The sequence below is a fragment of the Tripterygium wilfordii genome, chromosome 17 (assembly GCF_013401445.1).
Source record: "Tripterygium wilfordii isolate XIE 37 chromosome 17, ASM1340144v1, whole genome shotgun sequence".
NCBI classification, from domain to species: Eukaryota; Viridiplantae; Streptophyta; class Magnoliopsida; order Celastrales; family Celastraceae; genus Tripterygium; species Tripterygium wilfordii.
The window spans coordinates 6,077,636-6,105,625 of record NC_052248.1 but is presented as its reverse complement, the minus strand read 5'-3'; the positions used below and the strand labels follow the sequence as shown (position 1 = coordinate 6,105,625).

Sequence of the window (27,990 nt, the reverse complement as noted above, 5' to 3'; positions counted from 1 at the left end):
GTCAAATGCTTATTTGACATGCCACCTAGGTTATGTAAACATTATAGATGAATTCTTTAGGGGCATGTAGCACTAGTGAAATCAGAATTCACCAGTCTCCTTCGCTTAATCATAATCAATTTCAAATGTTTTGACTTAACATTGCAACAATTTAACTTTGCGCAAATAGCCAAGAAAAAAAAACAAATCGGTTTCCAATGAAAAAATTAAGATAGACATTATCACCATAGAACCCTACCAGTACAATTTCTCTACTAAAATGAACTTCATCCTCACAAGGAATGCAACTTTCCATTTTAACCCTAATAGCAACGATCACAAGGTAGCAAACAAGCCAATAAACCAAAAGGAGGGCACATCAAGTGCGAAGACTGAGAAGACGACCCTATACATGAGAACCATGTCCTGTATTCCTATGGTAACTAACAAATGGCAATGTAGTTATGTGGTTCTTTTGACAAGCTTCTCCAAAATTTTGTTTTTTAATATTTGAATCCCATTCGACAATGCTAATGGGGCTACATGGCTTCTCATCCGCTTTAGATTTTCTTCTGCAAAAAGAATTTATTTTACATTCCCTGTAAAAATACTGACAGTTTGGGGCCAGGATCCAACATGTCCACTCACTCATTCCGGATGGAATAGAACTTCTCCGACTGGGTTGGAGATTTTGAAATTTCAGTCATTAGGTTCTTGAACTTTGGGCTGCAATCTGATCCACTGCAAGACAAAAAACAAGAATTAAGTACCCGTAGAGTTGCATCATATAATACATAACACATTAGATTAAACAAGGGTAACAAATGGTTTTATGCCCTACAATTTTAAATCAAACTCGCAAGTCGCAACCAAACCATTAAACACAAACCTCAAGTGACATTGTAACTAATCACAAGACTTCTAGTTTTGACAGAATAGAAATACGTAATTTACCATCATTAAATCAGCTCAAGCACAAAAAACCATAATGACAAACCTTATGCAATTCAAGGATGCAATTGCTCGAAGAGCACTCCGAATCATGTCTTCGTTCCTATCAACTTCTTGTTTGACTGCATCTTGCTTGGGCTTAAAGTTAATAGTTTTTTGGAGCGGATCCACCAAAGAGTCCAACACTGAAGATCACCAAAAAAATTTCAGATTAAGAACACTAGTTGGACAACTGAATAATATAGTTAAGTTAATATTACTAACCTGCTAATACAGCAGATGGACATTTGTCTGCAAGTTTTGAGAGGATGAGATGGCAGGGCATCTTAACATCATAATGATCTGGAGAAGCCAAAAATAAAAAACAGTCGCATCGATCATTCATCACTAAAAATGTAATTAAATCTTCATGTTCAAATCCATTTATTGATAAAGACAGGAAAAAGAAGTACATCAACTGCTGTATGGAAGAACCAACAATTCAATTATTCTTAGTTTCCTACTATAGAAATGCAGCAAAGAGTTTAAAGCTATGTATTTCTTGACAGAGAGAATTCGCTTGGACTAGGATGCCTTATTGATGTCCAAAAACTAACTTCTGTCTTGCATTGAATGAGAAGGAACAGTAAGGGGTACCCACTATGGAGAATACTCAATAGCATTGGATGGCCAAAAATTGCACCTTTCCTAGAGTACTGGTGAAAAGCACAGGTATGAAAATTGGTAAATCAGAACACATGACCACACGCACAACACCAAAGCATAAATGAAGAAAATAACAGAAAAAAGAGAAGAGACCATCACACAGAAAGAAATAATAAAGCAGGAATACCGCCAAACTCACCATCCAAACCAGATTTGAGGTAAGGTACAATGAAAGATGAAGGATTCACTTGATCAAGACAGCTGTCCAACAATGTATCAACACATTCAAAAGCTGCCTTCCTCAACTCAAGCCCATCATCCACAATGTGCTTAAATGGACCAAGATCTACAGTTCTGATCAATTCTTGCTGAAATAGAGAGAAATAAAAACCACAAAATCAGAGACGGATAAGCTTTTCAAATGGAAGGACAAGGTAAATTAAGCCAAAGACTAACATAACTGAAAAAAAATAGCATGGGAAAAAAGTAATTAATATCCAGATTCTTCTAAAAATGCACCTCTGTGATGCAGTCAGAAAAAGGGGAAAAAAAAAAGGAAGCAGCTAGACACGAAAATGGGTAAAACAATCCACCAATTCATAAAGATAGAAAATTAAACAGATAAAGACACCATTAAGGCGGCTCAAAAAATTTCAACCAGAAGTCCAGCCCAAATTGAGTCAGCAGAAGACAAACTTCCAGAAAAATGCGAAGTTGAATAAGAACATGAACAATAATGAGAGTCTCCAGCTACAGTTATTACTTATCATAAATTTAAAAAAGGCCAAACTATAGTACAGCTGCAATTTAGACCTTTACAATGCCATTGCACTCTCCAGTATAAGTTCCACAAAGTTACCATCTTTCATGTCTTGCTACACAAATTCAACTCAGAAACATTCTACAACAGACTTCAAATGCACAACTTCTTTTAACACAAATGAAAAATTGTAGATATTTTTACGAATAAAAACTTTTTAAAAAAATTTACTAATAGAAAAAGAAATTGAAAACTGAAAGAAAGAATATTTTGAGCAAATTGCTGTAGTACCTCATAGCTCAAAAGCACAGCGACAAATAAACCAGTGGTTCAGTATGCTCAAAAGAACACTTCAGATTCGGAATGAATTAACAAGTACAATTCATTCCTCCTGCTTGCTGAACCAACCCCTTAATCATAACTCTTTTCCTCTACGTTCCTTTTTACAAGAATTTCAGCTACATTTTTTCATTTAACTTTCTCAAACATGTGGCTCAGCAGTAGTACCTCATAGCTCAAAAGCACAGAGACAAATAAACCAGTGGTTCAGTATGCTCAAAAGTACACTACAAATATTCAGATTCGGAATGAATTAACAAGAACAATTCATTGCTCCTGCTTGCTGAACCAACCCCTTAATCATAACTCTTTCCTCTACATTCCTTTTTACAAAAATTTTAGCTACACTTTTTCATTTAACTTTCTCAAACATGTGGGATAAGGTCTATCCACGATCCCCCCACTGTGGGATCCTTGTGCAGGAGAGTTGTTTACCTTTTCCTCAAAAATGAATATCATCAAAGAAAAAGAAAAAATGTTTACCAACGCAGTTGTCAGAACCCAATTTCATGCAAGTTTTTTGAGCAGTTGATTTAGACAAAAAATTTGCCTATTTATATCCTTTTATTGTCGTCACAAAGTACAACATTTAGAAATACGCTACCCTAACAGTCAAACCTCATAGCTTCCAGATTAAAGCCACAGTATGCAAGGGATTTTCCTCAAAATTTGTTGACAGCACATATGCGGTATGCCTCTATTTCTCTAGCTAGCCAGTTCCATGGAACAAAAAAATCTAATTAGCCAGTTTATTTTTACCTTAGCTCATTCTTTTTATGTATGCATATTATGTCATTGTGTACGAGCTTTTCCATTAAAGAGATACTAGCCATTCCACAATCCCAATGCAAAATGGACCATCCAGGGAGAAAAGCTTTGATACTAGTAACGACATATTCCAATCATTTAAAGGCCTAACTGAATATGGCACCATTAATATTCTTCAGGAGCATATATGATATAACATTGACGATGCACATAGTCAAAGACAACATGTTAAAATATTCTTTAGATTATTATATTTTTCAGTATGAAACATACAAGCCAAAGCACATGAAATATACAAATGATGATCCTTAAGCAAATTTCAGAGGATGAAAACAATAAAGGATCTTGAAAGTGCTAAAATCATAAGTAAAAATCTGATGATATCTAGTGATAACTAAGCCATCTCAACACTGCATAAAACTGTGAAATAAGCCAACATAAGCTTAGCAGCACACATATGAAAAAGGTAAATAACACCCATGCACAAAGCTCCCATAGTGGGAAGTGGGTCGGGGAGATGGTAAGATGCACAGACTTAGTCCCGCAAAGCAGAGAGGCCATTTCCATGAATTGAACCCACGAGCACTAGGTTGCAATAATATTAAAGCTGGCAAAGCTATAATCAGAAAAAACCATAGAAACTAATTCTACATAAATGGTATAATGTGAGACACAGCCTGAAACAAAACTTAATAATTCAGGAGCATAGTACTAATGTCAATTTTAGATTACCTTAACAATTGTTTGATCATAAAGAAGAGGCAGTAACGTTGGAAGAAGTCCCTTAATGAGGTTTGGCTTATTGTGAGCAAAAATGCTCAATGCCAGCACAGCTGCACGCCGAACATGCTACATAAAAATATCAAAATAAACACAAGTATTACATGTAAACATCAATTATCGTCTCTTCATTGGATAGTAAAAGGTCTTACTCGGTCATGATCCTTGATAAGCATAAGGAAAGATGAGATCTCAGGGTAGATTATCTCATCTATTTTCTCTGACCTCTCAACTATAGAATATTTTATAGCAATGACTACAGTTGCTCTAGTGAACGCAGCTGGGCTACTCGTTCTCACCTAGAGGAAACAAAAGAAGGTAGATGGTTGAGAAAAGGAACAAGAGCAAGGCCCCATCAAAGAAGCAGGCTAAAGTTGTACAAGAGGCTTAAAGAAAAAAGAGCAAAAAGCAAAGCAATTGCTTTTCTAAGGGCCAAACACCTTTAGTGCTGGAACAAGTTTTGCTGGTTCAATAAGAGCAATTTTACCAAGGCACTCCGCCACCACATTGCGAACCCCCTCCTCCTCACTTTCACAATGGTTAAAGAGTAAATTAAGTATCTTCTCAACACTAGAATCCTGGAACTCAGCCTTATCTACAGATTGCCTTACTATAACCTGCAATTCAAAAATTATAATTTCTTTATAAAAAAAATACATTTTTGAAAAAATATATTAATAGCCAGTTCAACATATTGAAAATTCCAGATAACGTACCTCTTTCAGAGAATGAAGCAAGAGATACTGTTTCTTCTGCTGATTATCTATTTGGTCCAAGATAAAAGGTAAATACTTGGACAAATTACCGACAGCAATATTTCCCAGAGCATAGGAAGCAGCAGATTTTATCTCTTCAAAAGGTGATTGAAAGGACTCAATAATAATAGTCTCTATATTTGCATGTGAGCTCAAGTCTTTTCTTCTCCCAATCTCTCCCAGACATAGCAAGGCCAGGTGTTGCTTAGCCTAGAAAAACAAAAACAAAAGATCATTCGTTAAAGCATAATGAATTCAACTTGTACAAAATTATAGGACCATTAGAAACTTCAAGCTATTTAAGAGTATTACGAATCTTATCATCTGACATTGCTACGAACCAGCCCTCCCCAACCCCCAATGTAAAATCATAACAAAAAATTGTTTCCTATTCGCATAGTTTTCAACTTTTTTAATAATTGTATCATACCGGCAGTTCAACCCAAAAAAACCGTGAACCTCCAGCCAATACAGTACATTGCTATCAAAATGCCGCATAAAAAATCAAACCATGAAAAATCGTTGAACCGCAAAAAACTGTTAAACGGGTGTTTAAGTAAAAACACGTTGATTACTACAAAAAAAAAATTCGAAGAAAAATATATTTTTAAAAAAATTTTCTACATAATATCATGGGTATAATAATCTTAATCTATTAAATACTTTACTTTGTTTTTAAATTTAAGTATGGACTATGAAGTATGAAGGTTGACTCATGGAGGTATTTCATTACTTTGATTTTTGAGTTATGTATAGCTAGTATATAGCTAAATATTTACAGTTAAGCCTTCATCGTACCGGTTGAACCTCAAAAACCATAACCTTCAGCCTAGATGTTTCAATAAATGGTTCGATTTTTAAAACTATGTTGTTTTGTTGTAGAACCTATGGATCCTCAAATGCTAATGATAGCAATTTACAAAACTCACTGTAATCCTAAAATTACCAGAAAAAGGATATCATCAAATCATCAACAAACACTCAAAGGATATAAATTATAGGAACTTTTCACTCAGCAGTGCTTGTAAAGCAACTGAAGGACCATCTCTGGTCTTCAGACACCCAATTAGTGCAAAAATAATAATAAAAGGTGATCGACGCCTACCGAGTGGGTACTACTCTCGTCTTTAAGGATCTTATTGAGCATTCCCACAGTAGACGAGCACTTAAGATCACCAGCAGCAAGGCATAGGACAGCCACACATTGTGCTATCGAATGCAAAGCCTGCTTTGCAACAGCACCAGACTGGGGTGATGGCTTAGCACTTGAAAGAAGAGAATCCAGCAGAGCGTCAAAACCTGTGTTAGCAGAATAAACCAAGGCAGAAAAGAAGTTCTGTAAAGCCTGCAAAATCAGACAAAGGATTAGAAACATGCAAGAATTCTAAACCAAGACATAAGTACCAGAATAGAAGTGTGAACGTACCAAAAGCGCTTGACCCTGAAGTAATGAGCTTTTAATTATTGTTAGTGCCTGAGGAAGAACTTTATTTCTAACAGCCAAACCGATATTTGAGCTTGACCTCTTGTCAGCCATCAAGGTGCAGCACAGCTCAAGGGCAAGAGCCGTCATATGCAAGTCAGAATCACTGATACATCAGAACCAAGAGAACTAGTTATCAAGAAGAAATCAAAAGGCAATGATTTGCAAATTGGAGACACATGAAGATAAAAAGAACTATGAGGAAGAAAGAAGAGACCTTATCAGTGTTGAAAGCTCCACAATAATAACTTCATAAGCAGATGAACTGATTTTGTCACCATAAGCTACAACTAGGGAGTTAAGTGTCCCTAGTGTTGCCTGTCTCAATACACGATTAGCCTATTTTCCATGACAACCAATGGAAGTCAAAATTTTACATATACTGATAATTGGATAAATGCAACATCAATTCAACTTCAGTCCAACAAACTTCAATACCTTCCGTAGAAATGCAGTAAGCTCCACAATTACATGCTCCAAAACACATGAGAGATCGATTTGAAGTGGAGAAGCAGCAATGATAGCAAATGCCTGGTTTCAAAAGGTTTAGAATCTAAGTAACAACTGGTAAGCGTAGCCACATACACCTTGTATCCAACAGAGAGTTCAAATCACAACAAAAAGTTGAAAATCCAGATTCACAATTGAATGCAATAACCAGCTCGGACTGTAAATTACCATAAAAATCATAGAAATTGACTTAATTAACCAAAAAAGTTATAACCAGTTTGACAGGTAGCGTCAAATATTGCAAATCCAGATTATAAACCCACAAAGCAATGTTATTACAGAAAAACCTTAATCATTGAAGAAAAGGGGCACCCATTCCATCTACAGTGAGATAACGGATAACCAACCTAATCATACAATTCCAGTAGAAGAGATTTAATCCCGCCAAAATGTTAAATAAAACTATGACCTTTCAGAGATGCAATTATTTTTTCAATGAAACAAGGAAAGAATGATTCAACTGTAAATGAAAGCACCAACTTTGACATAAAGAAAGAAAGACGGGGGGGGGGGGGGGGGGGGTTGTGACTTTTGATAATTTAATTTTAAAAAAATCCTTAAAACAGTATAAGATGGGACATTTACTAATAGCATGAAGATCCTAAAGTAATTGCTCTGACTTTAAAATTTTTCTTCATATAACGTGACGTGAGTCGCACAGATTTTCAATTTGTTCAAGTCAGAAACAGAACATTATAAGACACAAAATTGTAGAAGTAATGCATCCTATGAGATAAGGCTTCAGCAAAAGCCACCACCACAAGCCAAACAATATCAGGTGAACAAGCACAAGATCAAACTAAAGGAAAATGCCAGCAACTGACCAACCTTAACAGCGGTAAGTCGGGTTATCTCATTCCCCATACGGTCAACAAGTACCGGAAGGCATGCAGGTAATTCTGCTTTTAAGTGATCACCAAACGTTGAGATCACAAGTCCCATGCAAGAAATAGCACACTCCTTAACTTCCTGTGAGGAGAAATACGAGACAACAACATTATAACACACAAAAAAGAATTATTTATTAATATACAAGAAGAAACTTTTTGGAGATTCTACTAACCTGATCTTGATCTTGGTTTGTTAAGCGAGACATGATTGAATTGTATATAGGACGGACATATGGTTTGAAATCGAAATCGATATCCTGAATCACATAGATCAATCAAATCAGATAATTGTCTAAGAAGATGCTGAAGTGGAGTGATAACACCAAGCTCACCTCAGTGTTCGGGCGTAGTATACGAACAAGTTCCCCACACACTCTCAGTGCCTCAGCGGTGACTTTGTAATAACGCTCACTAACAGCAGATAAAACAGGAGCCAAAAATTCCTGCATTAACCAGTTGTTTACTCAATTCAACTAAATGCCATATGCAAAACCAATTAACAAATTGAATTTTCCATATTTGTATCCATACTACATGAAGACGTGGCAATTTGAACAAAGAAAGAGTCTGATAGAGTCGTGCCCATACACGCTCAGCACCCAAGGCCCAACCGACACCCACCCATATGGGCCGGCTGTACCCAAGGCCTCCCAGCCCATACTAGAAAACCTTGGGTACTAAGGGAGGCCTATACCTCCCCCTATAAACAACACCTTAGCTCCCACATCTTTCGATGTGGGACAATCCTATCAATACCCTCCCCTTCAAGACCAACGCCCACGTTGGTCGAGCACCATGGCCGACCACTCCGGACCCCCGTTGGTCGAGCACCATGACCGGCCACTCCGCAGGCACGGTCCCAAGTTGAAGGCACAACAGGATCATGCTCCGATACCATTGATAAAGTCGTGCCCATACACGCTCAACACCCAAGGCCCAACCGACACCCACCCATATGGGCCGGCTGTACCCAAAGCCTCCCAGCCCATACTAGAAAACCTTGGGCACTAAGGGAGGCCTATACCTCCCCCTATAAACAACACCTTAGCTCCCACATCTTTCGATGTGGGACAATCCTATCAGAGTCCTTATTAGTTTGCTTTAAAATCACTCCTTACTAACTTATAAAAATCCTTAAAATATGCAACTGGACTTTTTGCAAGCAAGAGAAGTGAAAGCTCCAGAATTTCTCTATGTCCTACATACAGCATTAATCTGCCAGTACCTTGATGTAAGGGTGGAAAACAGAAGGTGAATTGGAAGACAATGCCAATCTTGTAAAGATAAGAGCCTCAATCTTTAAATTTGAGGTTGAAGATTTGTCCTGCAAAGTTACGAAGGAAATCAAATATTAAAGAAACAAAGAACAACAAAAGTGTCAATGTGATACTGAAAATTAGACAAGCCAGTACCCCTTTTAAACTCAAAAACATTTTACTTACATTTAAGGACTTTTCAATTCCTGGAATTAGAGAGCCCATGTGGTCGGCGAGGCAGTCAGGCAAGACAACGACAAGTTCTTTCAAAATAGAGAAGGCACCGACCTGTAAACAGATGAATGACATAAAACAATGACTAGATGATACGTATCCAAAGAGGTAAGTTATTTTACCTTAGTCTTGACAGATTTCTCGCGCAGCTGCCTATTTATGGATTTAACAACCTTTGGCACCTCTTGCTTCAGAAGCCATCTTGGACTGAAGAACATCAGTATTCATAGATGAATGAGTATACACATGAATAAAATGAAAAATTATGCACCTAGAGCAATAGGAACAGAACACTCAAAAACCATGATTAGTGCACCTCAAACCCAAGATACAATGCCAAACAGATAAGAGTGCTCCTTTATAAAAAAAATAAAATTAAAGAGAAAAATAGAGTGCACCATGACACTACTTTTTGAGTGGACAAAAGATAAAACTCCAAGTCACTATTAAAATTCTTATGAAAGAATAAAAGGGTGAAAGGGAGAACCAAGAAATCATTCTGCCTGCCTGGATGGAAATTTAACAATGTCCCTAGTTCTAAGGGGGAACTCCATAAGCAAACAATAAGCAACAAGCAAGTTTCAAAATAGCTGCTGCTGCGGTGAAGCACATTATTTGTCCGGGCATTGTCTACAATGACACTGTAACACCTCTAAGTTACCACTTACCAGTAACCCCACAGCTTACTCAGGCCAGTCACTTTCAGTTGTGGAACTCACGAATATCTCTTGGATTTAAAATGAATCTCACCAGTTTATGTAGGCAAGTTCGCATACTCGATTTAAGAAGACATCACTTGAGAGAGAGAGAGAGAGAGAGAGAGACAGAGAGAGAGAAAGGTCAGAGCATTCAAAAACTACCATGTATCACCTAACAAGAGTAGAGTGCCGATCAACTGGAAGAGAGAGGCATTATAAAATATTCGCCTTGAGGACTCTAAACATTTCGTCTGCTTTCTGGATTCAAGAAAACACAGATTCCCAACAAAGGAATTCTTTTGGCATATTCAGAATCTACCTATGATGATCATCCATGCTTGAAATGCATCTTAGTGCTTGACTAGGATAGGACAGCCTTTACAAAAGGGTTATACTTGCGAGAAATTTTGATGATCGATGGCAACACTAATTTTGAGAGAAGTGAGTAAGGAGGAGAAACTCGATGAACCATGCCACAGAAACGTATGAAAAAAAAATATGAAGGAAATACACTTTTCAGAAGAGGAAAGACGAGGAAAACCTATGTATAAATCCCTAAAGCTTATCAATCCAACATGCCCAAAAAAATACAGATTAGAATTTGAGCATTTTTGAAAATTCTGTGGGAAACATAGGAATCGATCAAAAAATCTATAAAATTGATCAAATTAATCCCAAAACATTTAATGCGTTAAATTTTGAAAGTTCAGTCACTTTAGTTATTCTAAAAAAAAATCTTCCGACTTTTCATTTAATGGTAAATTGAGTTTTGACCAATTTTTTGACTTAGTAAAATAACAGTCAAGAGGTTAACCAGAAGGCCAAAAGGATCCAGATTCAAACAGCGAAACCAGCCGGGACAATCCACTTTTTAGAAAAACATTAATATCCTGCGCACTTAATCAAGACAGAAAGTAAAAAATAAAAAAATAAAAACTGCAAATTAGGTGATGAATGATGGCAGAAACATGCCTATATTCATTCAAGTCGATCAGTGATTTTGAGATATTTCCTGTCTGTCGTACAAGTTCGATGAAGGTATTGAAAATGTCCATCTGCATCGGAAGGAAATCAATAGCTGACCAAGATTACCAATAGAAAATAGAGAATCAGTCTATTCTAGCTCACCTTCACATTTTCTTCCCTCTCTCTGAATCTTTCAATCAACTTGGGGCAGGCCTGCACAATCAGAGAGTTAAATGTTTAACAAGTGCCGTGCCAATAGGAGAGTTTGGAATGGTAGACTAAATCTCATTTGATGGCAGCATAATTTTCACAGACAGCTAGTTAAAAGTAACTAAAATGCAAGGTAAATATCATTCTGTTTCCATAACAGCAGGCAAAAAAAAACAAAATAAGCAAACAAGTGAATGCAAAAGTTTTAGCACGACTACCTCCTCATATAGCTTGCCAAGCATCTCAGGACGAGAAACAATTAATGCAGCCAAGCATTTAGCTGCTGCTCTGCGAACTTTCCAGCTGACATCTTCATCATCTGTATATTCATTGGCACTCTCACTACAAAATAATTCACAGCTGAAGATAAGTAACAAGTAAAATTTGTGATATAGAAGCTAAATGCCAGTCATTTTCATAAATGATAACGTACTCATCTTCCTCCTCCTCGTAAGCCTCATCATCAGTATCTTCCTCCATGTTATCAGTAAAGTTGGGGTCATAACTTAGATATTCCAAAGTAAGCTGAAGAATTGCGTCACAAAATGAAGAAATATCCCTAGGGCACCTGAGAAGGAAACTTTCTATGGCCTGTAGTTGAGAAACATGAAATAATTAGTCAATTTTAACAAGTATGAACACCATCCCACGACATCATCCATGCCCAACTCCCAGCCCTCCCCCCCCCCCCCCCCCAAAAAAAAAAAGAAGAAGAAGAAGAAAAGGGCCATTTGAAGAACCTGCAAGCTATACTCGCGAAGCTCCTCATCATTCTCTGACGCACTAGTGCAATAACTAATTAGCAGAGGCACAGTGTCTCCTAAATGTGGTCCAAAACGATATCCCACAGCACGGCTATTAAGATTCATAAAACATAGTTTGTTAGCGAAAGAAAGTTACAACCTTCAAAAGGTAAAACACAGATGATGCAGTATTTTACAGTTTATTTCTCTTTATTATCAGGTCCATAACATTATCACGTGTGGTTGAACTAGTACTAACGTAGTAAACTCAAGATATTTAACTCAACTCTAACCATAATCTAATTTTGGTCATAGCACATGAGTGCCATGGAGACTATGGTTGAAACTACAAATGTTTGCTCTAACCTAGCATGCTCCAGTACTATTCGTCCCTAGTTTTAAAGTATATAATAATAATAATAATAATAAATATAATCTCACGCAAGCACTACAAATCATAAAAGATAGAAAAAGCAGATTGCAGCACTAAACTGATAAAGAACGTCTAAATTAATGTAATGGAATGGAAATACATATATATGTCCTCAACACTTTTTTTTTTTTAAAAATAGCAAGAAAAAAAGATTAATTTAATTGAGTGCCACAGGGGTGACATCCGATGAGTACAACATAAGAAGCGAGTTATATAAAAGAGAAAAACTCAATTACACCATTAGGAAAAGTAATTATCAATATTATACCAGCACCTACATTCAAAAGAAACAAATGTCTTTAACCATGCATATTCTGAATTAAGGTCGGAGAGTTTTTCCTATTTTCTTGAAAACTCTTGCGCTCTTCTCTCAAAGCTGTCCAGCTAATGACTGAACAAATGGATGAGATCCTACACCTAAATATAAAACAGATCATTTAGCTTACCTCAAAGCACCAATCATTTGAATGTTTGTGCGGGTCATCTCAGGTTTCACGCCCTTCTTCCTCAAGTTTTGAACAACTTCAACAGTCGCCTTCCCCAACAAATCCTCAGACAAGCTTGAAGCCAGAGATGCTGAATACCAAAAGCACTTGTTAACCAAATCTGAATTTACTCAATTTTTCCTACAACTAAATGCCCATTACTTAGATACCAAATGTTACAGGAATCAAAGTTGTTGATTTTCCACATTAAGGGTCAAAACAAGACATCGTATCAATTTAAAAAATGTATTGGTGCTAAAGGAAGCATTGCGACATCTAGGCTCTAGCATCCAGATTTAGAAAGAGAGAACTATTGAAGAGAGAGGAAAAAAAAAAAAGAAAGAAAGAAAGAAGAAGAAGGAAGAACAAAAAGCAGAGTAATATAAAGGAGGGCAGCCAGCCCAAAAGAAACAGAAGCACAAGAGCAGCTCAAAGAGCAAAGCAGCAAAAAGAGAAGAAAATGCATATGGTACAGCTAAAGCCTAAAGATGGCTTATCGGTAGTTAGTACAATGTCTGGAAAGGCAAAACTAAACAGTAGAAAAAGATGCCAGAAAAACTCATACAAGATGCTACAAAACTCTCCTAAATAATTTAAAGCAATTTTGGCATCCTAATCGCAGTCCATCAAGTCAACAGCTGCAAAAAGTTATATTTTCTAACATGAATCTTCAAGAAAAACCTAACATTGAACATTACTTGCCTATAATGACCAAGCTGGACAAAAGAAGTTCAGATTCAAATCGTGCAAAGTTCACACAAACCTTCTAGTTTCCATAGAAATGAAACCATCAAGGAAAACGTAACTTCATAACATTAATAAAAAAAATCTTACCTATACATGAAACAGTTCTCTTTCTAACACTCGTTTGATTAGAACTCAATTGAGGTAACAGAGCATCTAAAAGCATCAGATGCTCAGTTGTCATTAGAAATCCAAATTTATGGAGGACATCACATAAGATATCAAGACTTTCACATTTTATCTCCGTGCTCATTCCCTGGGTAAAGCCAGCACAGTATATTAGCAGAAGGCCCAAACAACTAGGATAAACAAAATCTTACAGAAAAAAAAACACGTGGAAAATAAAGTGAAAGCAATATAAGAGTTGAATTACGTGCAAAAGCTTAACATAATCAATGAGTCTTTATCAGTGTTTAAACAATTTAGGGTGGATTACATGATTCCAACTAAGTTTATTCAAGGACACTTCAAGTGTTGGATTAAAAACTCACTGGGCTAGTTATTCCACTAATAAGCTGGGGCGAAAGAGAAACGACAACTGATTGAGCAAGAGATGGAGAAGTGACTTCAGAAACAATTGTCTTCAATGCTATGCTTGCAATGTCACGGTGCTGATCTTTCCCATTAAGCATTTTATCACATAGTTTACTCGTCATCTCTACAACTCGTGGTTCACTAACTTTCTTCACTAATGGAGCGAGGCTGCAATGGTAGAAAAAAGCATGTGAGTAGCCATAGAAAAACAAGAATGCCACAAGTGCCTCTGATTAACCAACACCAACTTTATGGCTCAACTCTGTTTAGAATTACCATATGCATTTCACCCAATTCTTATTTTAAAGCCAAGAGAGGAAAATAAATGATCCAAAGACAAAATTTCAAAGCAACAGCAAAGAAAGCCCTATTAAACAGGCCAATATATGAAATACTGAAATTTGCAATAAGTTTTAAAATTATACTTTTAGAAACTTCAAACAATAAAATACCCATGATCAATAACTTCAAAAATATCAATCGGAAGACAATTTCGAAGAAACCTCAATGAATGGGATCAGCCTTAGCAATAATCTATAACTGCAGTAACCCAAAATGGGCATATGTATGAAACAAAGGCTAAACATAAAGAGCTACTACATCTTTGACCAATCACGTTGGGGCAAGAGATAAACTTTTGTACCATTTCACCGCCAACCCAGAAACATCACCAGCTACATCATCAAGCTGCTGTAAGACAATATTCGACAACTTTATCTCCAGATCCGCATCAGCTTTAAATGCTTCTTTGTTTAACTCATTCAATAAATCAGATGTTGCCATATATCTGAAATCTTTATCCTTGCCTGTCATCTTCAAACAAGCGGAAGACGTCAGAACATAAGATAAAACACCAAAGTGGATTATACCACTCATTGATTAAAGTACTTTACATGCTCATAAATTGGATATTGCACAATATATATCAGGGAAGAAATCATACCTTTTCTAGAATGCTAGTCATCTGAATATTCGCCATCTTTGTAGAAGTAAATGAAGAACGTAGATGACTAACAAAATGTCAAAGGCGCAAAGCTCTATATATTACCACCTCTGCAAGAAAATAAAAGAAAAACAATATCGAAGAGGAAATTTAGAAAGCATAAACAAAATTGCTTGTTAAAGAACACTGCTCAACCAAATCATTCCAAAGATTTTTAGAACAAACCAGCCAATGGAAAGAAGGGCGCATGATTTCGATATACAAATTGCCTTACACGATAACACTACTGAAAAAATTTATACTATTTATGGCAATTCAGATCTTCCAGGACATCTATATAAGCTTGGGAAAAAAGGAATGACTTAAAAAGTGGATATTTTACTTGACCAATCCCGTCTCCAACAACACTATTTTCCTTTCTTGTCACACAAACACAAACATCTTCGCAGACACAATAATACAAAGAGTGAATCAGTAGCCAATTACAAGAACAATCTGCATAACCCATACCCCAGATACAATGTGATACAAATAAAACCCTACTCATAAGCTTGCATGTGTGTGCCGCAGAAAAGGGAAGGAAAAAAAAAAAGAAAAATCATAATCAAAATACCGCTGTGATAAAGCCAGAGCGTTCATTCTCCAGCACTAATTTCGAACATGAGAACAAAAAACGCGTACAATAGCGAGCTTCCATTGAGTGGCGGCACAGTGAAATCGATAGAAAGAGAAGGTCTATTGATTTGTTAATACAGGGAATAGACGAAGGGAAAGGCGGAAGGGAGGCATTGAAAACGAGAGAAAAAATCGAGAAAGAGAGACTCACCGATAGTAGGGAAGAAGAGAGTTTGAGCTCAATCTGAGACACAGTTATTTGAGGAATAGTGCTGTTTTTTATCTGGCTTTAGTTGCGTTTGTTTTTGTTTTTCCCTTGTGTATTTTTATAAGGGAGAAAAGGGGGTCCGTAGTATCATCGAATACTTAACACCGATTTTATTTTGGTTTTCTTAATTTCTTCTCTCTTTTTATTTTTTTCTATTAATCTAATTAAGCGATATTCATGAAAAATTGGTTTCAAATAAAAATCAAAGTGGATTAGAGTTTATCATGGGCTTATTTAGGGCTGGGCATGGTCGGATCAGGTGATTATTGGCTGATAATCCAACCAAATTTGTCATACATTAAAAATCATTACCAGCCGACTTTGTGGGTTGGACTCAATGGGTGGGTTAACGATAACAACCGACTTTTATATTACAAAAAACATCATTCTGTATTTACATTCTACCTAAGTCACGGTCCTGCTAAATAGCCCAAAGAATATCTTCCCAATAGTTCCCAAACTGAGTTGTCATGCCAACTCAGTTTGTCCACATGGCTTTTTTGAAATTTGATAAATTGTGAATTTAAAAATTTGTTTTATAATATATTCTGAAACCCATCTCTCACATTGAAACACGAGATTTCTGTGTAAACCCACTCTCTCAACACAAATGTGAAACCTTTTTCATCTAATATTTTGATTTGAAGAATGCAGACACTATTGAAGAACTTGTAGGCAATTTGCTAACGAAGCCGCTTATTAGGAAGCTTGAGGTTTATCATCTAACCCTAATTTGAAGGTATGTTGTCATTTTACATCCTGATTTTCATAGATTCTAAATGGGTTGCTCGATATGATACTCTGATGTTAAACGCATCAAACAAGGCTAGAAATTTCTAGGTTTTTTCTGCCCTATAGTGTCTTTTGAACCAGCTAATGGCGTACATTGTTCGTGCTTAAATATATCTGTAGTTGGGTAATGGGTTTAAATGTGAATGTCGATTTCGGTGACTATTATGCATTTGTTAACTTATTTGGGTTTCAATGTACATTGTTTGTAAAATAAATATTCCAAGTAATTTCATATGCTTACTTTATGGGTTTCAAAGTGCATGGGTATTGTCCATATATAACCCTGTTTTGCTGCTGCTTGGTGGATGACTTATAGTTAATTGTAGCTCATTACTTTGTTTGTGTTTAGCTTATTTCTTTGTGTTTAGCTGATTTATTGGTGTTGGTAGTTGATTTTCAGCTCCTTACAATGTAGTAAAACATTGAGCTTTCACTGCATTCGCACTAACAGAGGGTGCTTGAACCGCTTTTACTGCTCACCTTGATTTTGAATTATGTGGTATTTAGGTTTGTGGGTTTCAATGTGCATGGATATTGTCCATATATAACCATAGTAAACCATGCACATTGATTTTAAATTTTTTGGTCCCTGTTTTGCTGCGGCTTGGTGGATGATTTATAACTCATTACTTAGTATTCACATTGTTTGCTAAAACAAATTTCAGCTACTTTGTGGATGATTTATAGCTTATTCCTTTGTTTCTGTGTAGCTGATCCCTAACAGATTGTGCTTAAACCTGTTTTGATGCTCACCTTGATTTTCAATTTTGTGGTATTTAGGTTTGTGAGTTTCAATGTGCATGGCTATTGGCCATATATAACCATGCACATTGATTTTGAAATTTTTGGTCCCTATTTTATTGCAGCTTGGTAGATGATTTATAGCTCATTACTTTGTTTCTGTGTAACTGACCCTTAATAGATTGTGTTTGAACCTCTTTTGCTGCTCACCTTGGTTTTTAATTTTGTGGTGTTTAGGTTTGTGGGTTTCAATGTGCATAGCTATTGGCCATATATAACCATGCACATTGATTTTGAATTTTTTGATCCCTGTTATGCTGCAGCTTGGTGGATGATTTTTAGCTAAATACTTAGTATTCGCATTGTTTGTTAAAACAAATTTCAGTTGCTTTGTGGATGATTTATAGCTCATTACTATGTTTCTGTGTAGCTGACCCCTAACAGATTGTGCTTGAACATGTTTTGCTGCTCACCTTGATTTTTAATTTTGTGGTGTTTAGGTTTGTGGGTTTCAATGTGCATAACTATTGGCCATATATAACCATGCACATTGCTTTTGAATTTTTTGATCCCTGTTATGCTGCAGCTTGGTGGATGATTTATAGCTAAATACTTAGTATTCACATTGTTTGTTAAAACAAATTTCAGTTGCTTTGTGGATGACTTATAGCTCATTACTTTGTTTCTGTGTAGCTGACCCCTAACAGATTGTGCTTGAACATGTTTTAATGCTCACCTTGATTTTTAATTTTGTGGTGTTTAGGTTTGTGGGTTTCAATGTGCATATCTATTGGCCATATATAACCATGCACATTGATTATGAATTTTTTGGTCCCTGTTTTGCTACAGCTTGGTGGATGATTTATAGCTAATTACTTAGTATTCACATTGTTTGTTAAAACAAATTTCAACTGCTTTGTGGATTATTTATAGCTCATTACTTTGTTTCTGTGTAGCTGATCCCTAATAGATTGTGCTTGAACCTGTTTTGCTGCTCACCTTGATTTTGAATTTTGTGGTGTTTAGGTCTGTGGGTTTCAATGTGAATGTCTGTTATAACTATGCACCTTGATCTTGAATTTTTTTGTAACTCTTTTGCTATTGGTAAGGTGAAAACATTGTTGATGTTATTCAATGTATCTTTCTCATGGTCAAGTCAAACACTTGCAAATGGCTAATGAAGTTGTTGATAAGAAAAAAAAGAGGGCAAGATGGGTACCCTCTACAATACAAATCAAACTTGGGGGGGGGGATCGCGACACTAGTGAAAAGCTTGTGTCTATGGAGAGAACATAAAAGGTGGCTGAAGAAGACACCCTATTGGAATTTGTTCAATCAATGGATAGGGAAAACTCCTGAAGTGAACATAAGGAAAAATGACAACATCATATGTGATATAATTCGTACCTATAATCACAAACAAGATGCATTCATATTAGGTAAAAAAAAAGGTCCATCTAACTTCAAAGGACTTCGCACTGATATTTGGAGTATTGTCAGGAGGTGAGGAAATGGTCATCGCAAGACAAGGGAAGCATCCAGAATCAGAATTTGTGGCAAGGAGATTTGCTAACAACGTTAGGACAATGAAGACAGTAACTATTAAGGCCGCAATAGACAATGCAATTGCAAGAGAGTCAGATGTTGATGCACAAGATGTGGCACAACTGTTAATGCTTTATGTGTGTCTCACACTTTCTTCTCCACTTCAACGGATGGGATTGCATGGGGATTCATTCCATACATTGAAGATTTGGTGAACATGAAAAAGTACAATTGGTCGAAAGCAATTGCGATTAACCTCATGGATTCTATTAAGAAGTGTGCACAAAATCCTGAGAAGATTATCGGTTGTGTTACTATAATGTTGGTAAGTTTGTTTACATAGATGAATGTCTTGCTTGTTGCCAACTTATTTATAGGATATGGTGGCTAATTGTGTGTGGTGTGCGCTTACATTGTTTGCATACATTGTGTTTTCTATTTTCAAAGCTTACATTCCTTGTTATTTAACCAACTGATTTTCCCCATCATATGCAGTACTTGTTCTGCGAACATACCAAATTGTTCGTTCCAACAGACACAAAAGGTTTCCCACGATTCCTAAAATGGTAAGAATTTTTCTTGAGGATGATTTATAGGTAATGGTAGGTCATTACCAAGTGGTTACTGATCGGACCTCTATTTTGAGGTCCTAATACCATCCAAATAGGGGGTTCTAGTATCTTAAGTAATGTATTTGTGTTTAAATAAGTTAATTTTACTCTTATAGTTGCTTCTCTTTGGTTTTGTAGAAAATATGATTAAACCGACAAAGTTGGAAGTTCTCGGGACTCGAAAAAAATGCATAGAGATGAAGAATTGTCCGGACACCTTCATTGGATGTTCGGATAGTTGAATCCAAGGGCAAAAGGTCAAAGAATCATGAAGCTACAACAAAAAAATGAAAATCTGCACAAACTGTCCAAACACCCTATAATCTGTCTGGACAGTTGGAACCAGAAAGTTTAATCGTCCACACAGATTTCAACCGTTCGGACAGTTGCCCGATTTCTGCATTCCGAGAATGATTAATTGAGCTGGGTTTTTGGGTATTTCTCAAATGTAACCAATGGGAGAAAGCTTTGTAAGGGTAAATAGGTCATTATACTTGTAAAAAGAGGGGAAAACCCTAAGATTTGGGTTTTCTTTCTCATTCATTCATTCATTCTCCAACATCTAGCCTCCATAGTTTTTCTCTCTCTTTCTCTCTCTAGGGTTTTGCTTAGTTCTTGTGATCTTGATTGTAAACGTTGGTTTTCTTTATAAAATTGATGTTTATTCTCATTATAATGAGTGGCTAAGTTCCCTTTCTAGTTTCTAGTCCCGAACGGTGGGTGCAAGGTTTCAATTACTCAAGGTATGCTCAAAGAATCGTAGCTTCGATTTCTCTCTTTTAATTTCGTGATAGTTGTGTGATTGGATCTATGGGAATGACATATTTGATTGTATTCTTGGATTGTCTAGTCTAGGGATTACATCTAATGTGTTCGATTGAGAATTGTTAAACCCATTGCATGATTTCCTTAATTAATTGAGTTTTTCATTGCATAGCTATTAATTATGTGTATTGATGATGGGGTTTTGGGTTAATTTAGGAATGTGCATGGGAGAGTTATGGTTAATTGATCTTTGAGTGTGAAACTAGGGTGTTAGCCAAGCCGAGCCCCAAGGGGGAACATTAATCCATAATATTAGGTGCTTATCCCTTTGCGTTCATCGTAGATTAAGAGACCCGATGGCCTACATGTATGAATTGAAGTCGTATATCCCAATTCTCTTTGCATATGCATGATTGATAGTATCACACAATGCATTGTGTATGGTTGTGTGTGCTTGCAATGATACCTTGAGTATGAGAACTGAGTAGCCACCGGGACGGATTAGAGACTAGGTTTTTAATTAATTGTTTTAAATCCATTTCGTGCTTACTTTGATTAAAAAATTACTCATGCTACCGAGTCATTCGGCCCATTTCATTTACTTGCTTTTATTTGATATTCATTGTGTTTATTAGTGTTAGCTAGTCATTTGCATATCATTCACTTCAAATTTGCATTGCTTCCTCGTGGATCGATACCGGACTTACCGGTTTATTACTTGACGATACCCTACACTTGGGGTAAGTACACACACACTTTGGTGTCGGTCAGTTACATTGTTTGTTAAATATATATTTAAGCTGCCAACTAACAATGTACATAGTTTGGTTAATCATCTAAGAACATTGGTTTATAGGTTTCATCACTGACATGAAAATATTTCTTTCAATCTGCATGACAAATTTGGATATTTCTCTTTCAATGTGCATGACAAATCTGGTTTATATGTTGTTATTCAAAGTGGATTGCGGCATCATCGTCATGCACATAATGGAATGCTTGTTCGCAAAGAAGTCGATAGCAAAGGAAATGTCAAAGGAAAGCCTTCTTCGGTTTAGAGCTTATATCTTTTCTCCAACGTCAAAATATGTAATGAGATGGAATTTTTTTCTTGGCCATTCCGAATTAACACAGCCAAAGCATGCCTACATAATATGCCTCTGAACTCAAACCTGCAGCAAGTACAAACAACAGTGGATGTGCTGCTATCATAACACATCATGTAATCAATTTTTTCCTTCCTTTATCTCCATAAAAAACATTTTCTTCTACTTGAAATTGTGTAAACATGTCATTCCTCATCACAGATTTTGTCATGCAGTAAATCATACCCATCAACTCCTTCTGGAACTCCTTAAACTTGGACTCAGTATACAAGTCCAACATTTATTTCTCCATTAAATATGATGTTGCACAGTTTAGATGCTTGTGGTAGGAATTGAAATCTGCTACACTTTTCTTCTCAGTTTTGTTCCTCAATGCATTGTTATACTGCTCCACAAACTGTTTCAAGATTGTCTTTGAGCTTACATAACCATCAAAGAATGCGTTCATGCTCTCGCTTCTGTGTGGTAGACATATCAGCCCAAAAGAAATTTTTAACATAAATTGGAACCCACATTTCCCTCTCAGCATACATTGTTCCCAACCAAGAGTTAACTTGCAACTGCAAATTTTCAATCATCATATTCCAGCTCCTTTCAAACTCCATTATGCTTTGTGATCCATATACAGCTTCCCCCAGTGCATATGTTATTTGTTCATACTCATTGTATGATCCCAACATCTCAGGCACTTTCTTCAAAATGTGTCACAAACACAATCTATGCCTAGTTTTAGGGAAAACTATAGCAATAGCATTCTTCATTGCTCTATCTTGGTCAGTTATGATACCAACTGGATGAACATTATGTATGCAAGCAAGCCAAACACTAAATAGCCAAATAAAAGTGTCTATCTTCATTGGAAATTAACCCACAACCAAGCAATATTGACTGCCCATGATGATTGACACCAACAAACGATATAAATTGCATATCATACTTATTCGTGAGATATGTTGTGTCGAAGGTGATGACATCTCCAAATTCTCTACATGTTGCCATTCTCCTTGGATCAGCCCAAAAAACATTTTTAAGTCGCCCATTGTCATCCCAATCAATCAAGGAAAAGAACCCATCATTATGCGATTGTATCTGCATAAAATAACTCTGAATTACATTTGCATCTCCTTCACCAAGCCTCAAACGCCTTACTTTTGCAAGCAAGTTACGAGTATCCTGTTCCAAAAAATGTAAATTCTCATGTTCTCCAACCCCTATCACCTGAGCATTGTGACTTTTATTTGGACGAATCCCTGCAATGTCATTAATCTCAAGTTGTCGCTTAATATGTGTGTTAATCTTGCGATTGCAGCTAAAAAACCTTGAATGAGTTGGGCTCATTGCATGATTGTGCACATCCAGAAACTTGGTTATCTCCCACTTCCCCTCCTTCGCTATACAGGCACTCATCCTAGCCTTACAATCATTCTTGGCATTTAAACGAGGATTCACCCAATTCTCTGACTTTGAAATATACTTATTTGATCTACCACAACTAAAAGTGACATATTTAATCCTCTCATCAATGTCCTTGTTAACAGTCCTGCGTTTCACAGAAAATCCCTTCCTTTGTCCATATATCTTGTAATAACCAAATAGCTCATCCAGTTCTTCAAATAACATTCCAACGATCGGTACCTCTGAATCATCAAGAACAATGTCTCCCAACCCTTCAATGCTTGCATCTGAACTTTTCAGATCCATTGTACATCATCTTGTTTGAGCCCTGTATTCTTTCTTCCCCACACAATGTAAACCCATCATTCACCCCTTCCATTGTTTCACTTAAATCTACAAATGAACCTGTCAATTCACCAAATAAAACACAAAAATTAGTATTTGCACACCCTATATAACAATGTGCACACCTAATAAAACAATGTGCATCCTGGACCCAAAATTAAACAACATCACTAACAAAAATAAACACATATATAGTGTTCTCACCTAATTTAAAGAATGTAAACTAATGTATCGATACTTAACTTGGGACCAGTTCAACATTGGGACCAAATTTAAGCAAAACCAGTGTTCTCAAAAACAAGGTGTTGTGGATGAAATCGGGTATGCAAAACATACCTTCCTCAGCAGATGTTAATCTGTTATCCTACTTTGAGTTTTCACGTAATTGTTCTCAATTCTCACGAGCTTTCCCAAGCTTTTACACGAGTTTGCTCTCAGTTTTCACACACAAATCTTGCTCTCTTGACCTAGGTGTGTAAAGTAAGAGAGATAAGCAGGAATTATTTTGTCACAGACAGGAAAAAAACTCAGAATATCAGCTGCACCCTTTGTTTTGTCTTGTTTTAGGTTGGCCTCCAGCTACACATGCCATGTAAGCTGCCAACTATATTTGGGAACTTTTGGGATGGGTTTACTTGGGACAAATAAAGTTTTCGCTCATGGAAGCCACATTCATCTTATTTTGAAGCATGTGAAAAAAAAATTCCTTTATTCATCACGATTAATGCATGTCATTATAAAATAAAAAAGGGTTAATTGGCAATAGGTCCTCAAATCAAAGTATTATTTCAATAGGTCCATTATAATTTTTTCACCCATAAGTGAATAAGTTTATTCCATTAAAGACAAAATATTTAAAACTTCCTTTTTATTGACCATACTACCCTAAACTATTATTTTAATTCTAAATTTCAACAATCAAATATTTCTCTAACATTAATGTGTTTGGACATGCATAATGCACTCGTTTGAACTCTGATTGAGATGATTTTTTTGGCAATGGAAAGAAGACTCGATTACCCACATAATTGTGTCTAATATATTTTTCTAGATTTGAATATTTTAAAGGTCAAATCGAAATTCAAACGAGTGAGTTATGATTGTCTGACTACACTGATGTCGAACACACTAATATCGTAACACAACTTCGATGCACATATTTTGAGTCTCGATTGGGAAAAAAATTTTGTCATTCAAAAGAAGATTTGAAAGCTCACAAAGTTGTGTCTAATATTCATTTGGAGATTCGAACGTTTTAGGGGTCAAATCTATGCTCAAAGTTTACGAATCAAAGTTGTATTTATGACATCAGTGTGTTCGGATAATCATAACTCACTCGTTTGAGCTTCTATTGAGACGATTTTTGGGGTGTTCAAAAGAAAACTTGAAACCCCACGTATTTGTGTCTAATATTAATTTGGAGATTCAAACATTTTAGGGATCAAATATAGGTTCAAAGTTTACAAATCAAAGCTGTATTTTTGACATCAATGTGTCCAACGCTAGTGTATTCGGATAACTATAACTCACTCGTTTAAGCTCTGGTTGAGATGGTTTTTATGATGTTCAAAAGAAAACTCAAATACCCACATATTGGTGTCCAATACATATTTAGAGATTCGAACATTTTGTAGGTCAAATTATGGATCAAAATTTACACTGATAATTTTTTTATTTTTTTATCTTGTCTTGTGTTTTTTTTATCTGGGAATGGCTTAGTTTTGTTTGTCTCTAATTTGTGAAATTTTAAACATGTAGTGCAGATAAATAAACATGAAATGCAGATAAATTCACATGCAGTGCAAATAAATTAAACTGATATGCAGTGTTGATAAATTAAATTTATATGCAGCGCAGATAAATAATATGTAGTGCAGATAAATTAAATTTACGTGCGATATTTTTTTTTCATGTGAGAATATATCGATGAGTGATATTATTTGAAAGAGTTTTTCACGCGGATTGAGAATATGTAATTTTTTTCAAATCCTGTCATGTATTTTGAGAGATAAATTATTTTGAAGTTTCGTTTCAAAAAAGAAAAAAAAAAGTCAAAATTGATGATGGCATACGTGTAGAGAAAATGTGGGAGAGAAAGGTACGCATGCATAGAATTAGATAATTTTATTAAAAGAAAAGGGGGCATCTATGTCATTTAATCAACTGTGTCCTATTAATTATTATTTTTACTGTCTTTATTGAAATAAGTCTTCCTAATTGTGGAATAGGTAATTGCCCCATTAAAAAAATGTTAAATATAAATTTCTTTAAAATTCACAAAATTTGTTTTTCTCCAATAATATATCTTACTAGGTCTCCACCTGCGTGTTGCGGTGGGTATTATTATTTTGGGATGGATACTTTCTTGCATCCTCCAAATTAAGTATGAGATCAAGAATTTCATCGTCCGCCTTCTTCAAGACATCTTTGTCATCTTCCGATTGCTTCTAGAGACTACTATTCATATCTCTAAGCTTTGACTCAACCTTTTTCAGATGGGAAAAAAAACATAAAATACATACTTAACTTATGAATTCTATTTCATTTATAAATTGAGATATTATTTTTTAGGATATATATACGGGGAAATAATGTCATATTAGTCATACGTTGAAGCTCATTTGCTGAAGAAGAAATATGATTATTGAACTCCAAAATCTCTTGCTTAGAACTGGATGAAAAATCTCTGAGGGAATCATAGCAACATCATCTTATTTATTATAAAGGGCAATTACTAATAAGGATAAAAATAGGAAAACTTGTCCAATACGGATACCTAAAAAAATTAAAAATAAGGACACAAAACTTTAAATTACCTATACGCATGTCTGATTTTTTTTTTTTTAAAAAGATCGGTTCATTTTATGTTGTCACTTTTGCTCCTAACACACATATGCATACATCATTAGTTTTGACTTTTTTTTATTTTCTTAAACGAAATTTCAAAACGTTTTATGTCTCAAAATACATTACGGATTTTGAAAAAAAATTTATATATTCTCAATTAACGTGAAAAACTCTTCCAAATAATATCACTCATCGATATATTCTGAGATAAAAAAATCTCATATGTAAATTTAATTTATCTACACTGCAATGAATATATTTGCATTGCATATGAATTTATCTGCACTGCACTGCATTTTATCTGCAATGCATATGATTTATCTATACTGCATATAATTTTAATTTATCTGCGTTGCATATGAATTTATCTACACTTCATCGGACTGATGGAGAAAAAGTGTGATAGTTCAATCACTATCTTCCTTACTTAGAATGGCTTGAAGTTTTTTCTACAAAAGCTATGACAAGCGGATTTCATTCCAAGACATAACTTTCAGTATTTCTATTGCTCACTCTCTCCCAGTTTATGAGTTAGATTGTGGTTATCTTGCTTTATACTTTTTTGTACCTCAAATACCGTTAACTTCTTTGCATAACTGCATGCATGAAACACAATAACATCATATCTGCTTGTAGTTGCATGTTCTAGCTACTTATTGGTTAGACACACGGAGTTCAAATGGTTACATTTATATTTATTATGCATATTTGATTCAACTTTCTTTCCTTTAAAAAATGTAGCAAAAGGAACATAATTGTACTCAGTGTTGAAAGGTTCACGACATTTGTAGAATATATTCTTTTTCTTGAATCTTTAATTACTTTCAAGAGTCATGCCCTATCGCTTATTTGCAATATGCAATAGTCATTACACTCTAACACAGGGGACCCACGTTGAAAACACCATGAAGAGCCTCATTCCACCATTCGTAACCTTGAATACCCACTGCAAGAAGAGTTGTAGTGAATAAAATAAGATGAAAACAAGTGTTGAGGGTAGTATGGTTGATAAAAGAGATATTAACTAATTTTTCCTTAATGGAATAAATCTTATCCACTTATGCACCTTATGGGTTAAAAAAAATTAGAGTGGATCTTTTAGAATAATTAACCCTTATTATAAAGGATTACTTATTTGTCTAAAATTAAATGCAGTTTTGCCTCAACAAAAACAAATACAACACCTTCAATGCCCTAAACAATTCATTTGTATATGCATATTTTCTCAATCGCCTCTCAAAACAATGAAATAATGAATACAACACAGAACATACACTATGTTATCATATCAAGCTTCATTTCAGATTTGATTACAACAACCAACTGATTATAAGCTTTAGCCCATGTATACTTAGTCACCTATATATCGATCATTCATAGGAACATAACTTTGTACATGTATATAAATTTATATACACACACACCCCACCAAATTGATATGGACTGACATTTAAGTACCTAAAGGAGTATAATTTGTGACTAAAGTACCTCAAAATGTTCATGAGTAACAACACCATACTTGAAGTGAGTGGCACCAAAGTGTTTGAAATTTCATTCCTTTACAATGATTTTCCCAACCTTCCGAAGATGCACAGCTGCTACAAATGTCTATAGATAATTATAAAAAGGGATAAGTATGGATTTAGCCACTGTACTTTGCTTTTGGGCTCAAAAAAGCCCTCAACTTTGTTTTGGATCAAAAAACCCCTCGTACTAACAAGTTTGAGTTCCATTCATAGTTTTTAAAATCGTACCATGCATTAAATCGTCTAGGTTTAAGGTTTAAGGTTTTCGAAGTTCAACCAGTACAATGAAGGTTGAACCGCTGGTTTATAATACACATTATATTAATAA

The 27,990-nt window shown here is 35.5% G+C and overlaps 2 protein-coding genes and 1 long non-coding RNA gene across 6 annotated transcripts; 1 reads left to right on the top strand and 2 right to left on the bottom strand.

Moving 5' to 3' along the window:
* Nucleotides 1–191: 191 nt before the first annotated feature.
* On the bottom strand, nucleotides 192–16,070 carry LOC119982572 (cullin-associated NEDD8-dissociated protein 1-like). Of its 4 annotated transcripts, none has more exons than XM_038826031.1 (29): nucleotides 15,933–16,070; nucleotides 15,107–15,216; nucleotides 14,807–14,976; nucleotides 14,121–14,331; nucleotides 13,720–13,885; nucleotides 12,847–12,976; nucleotides 11,965–12,079; nucleotides 11,658–11,815; nucleotides 11,443–11,566; nucleotides 11,177–11,227; nucleotides 11,021–11,103; nucleotides 9,473–9,557; nucleotides 9,303–9,404; nucleotides 9,086–9,184; nucleotides 8,193–8,303; nucleotides 8,034–8,117; nucleotides 7,799–7,939; nucleotides 6,899–6,991; nucleotides 6,678–6,799; nucleotides 6,404–6,566; nucleotides 6,083–6,322; nucleotides 4,939–5,187; nucleotides 4,663–4,839; nucleotides 4,375–4,521; nucleotides 4,175–4,291; nucleotides 1,775–1,943; nucleotides 1,195–1,272; nucleotides 977–1,115; nucleotides 192–720 (listed from the first exon to the last, which is right to left on the bottom strand). In XM_038826031.1, exons 2-29 carry the CDS (start codon nucleotides 15,140–15,142, stop codon nucleotides 624–626), a joined length of 3,657 nt encoding a protein of 1,218 aa, XP_038681959.1. In that variant the 5' UTR covers nucleotides 15,143–15,216; nucleotides 15,933–16,070; the 3' UTR covers nucleotides 192–623. The 4 variants fall into 4 exon arrangements, with proteins under 4 accessions (XP_038681959.1, XP_038681960.1, XP_038681961.1 ...); XM_038826032.1 differs by lacking the exon at nucleotides 15,933–16,070 and adding an exon at nucleotides 15,788–15,926; XM_038826033.1 differs by lacking the exon at nucleotides 15,933–16,070 and adding an exon at nucleotides 15,720–15,740.
* Nucleotides 16,071–16,581: 511 nt separating this feature from the next.
* Nucleotides 16,582–19,976, top strand: LOC119982571. The gene is made up of 4 exons (XR_005464425.1): nucleotides 16,582–16,728; nucleotides 19,023–19,392; nucleotides 19,563–19,633; nucleotides 19,817–19,976. It is a non-coding gene; the product is annotated as an uncharacterized LOC119982571 (long non-coding RNA).
* Nucleotides 19,977–21,569: 1,593 nt separating this feature from the next.
* On the bottom strand, nucleotides 21,570–23,777 carry LOC119982570 (protein FAR1-RELATED SEQUENCE 4-like). The gene is made up of 2 exons (XM_038826030.1): nucleotides 23,626–23,777; nucleotides 21,570–23,349 (listed from the first exon to the last, which is right to left on the bottom strand). The coding sequence occupies exon 2, from the start codon at nucleotides 23,248–23,250 to the stop codon at nucleotides 22,375–22,377; it is 876 nt and encodes a 291-aa protein (XP_038681958.1). The 5' UTR covers nucleotides 23,251–23,349; nucleotides 23,626–23,777; the 3' UTR covers nucleotides 21,570–22,374.
* Between the last annotated feature and the right edge of the window lie 4,213 nt (nucleotides 23,778–27,990).

What these genes read in the sequence shown, in the direction of transcription:
- LOC119982570 (XM_038826030.1), bottom strand. Translation starts at nt 23,250, where the DNA reads ATGGATCTGAAAAGTTCAGATGCAAGCATTGAAGGGTTGGGAGACATT.
- LOC119982572 (XM_038826031.1), bottom strand. Translation starts at nt 15,142, where the DNA reads ATGGCGAATATTCAGATGACTAGCATTCTAGAAAAG. An exon ending in CAAACCAAGATCAAGATCAG is followed by an intron (nt 7,940 to 8,033) that starts GTTAGTAGAATC and finishes TTCTCCTCACAG; the next exon opens with GAAGTTAAGGAGTGTGCTAT. An exon ending in TCCATCTGCTGTATTAGCAG is followed by an intron (nt 1,116 to 1,194) that starts GTTAGTAATATT and finishes GGTGATCTTCAG; the next exon opens with TGTTGGACTCTTTGGTGGAT.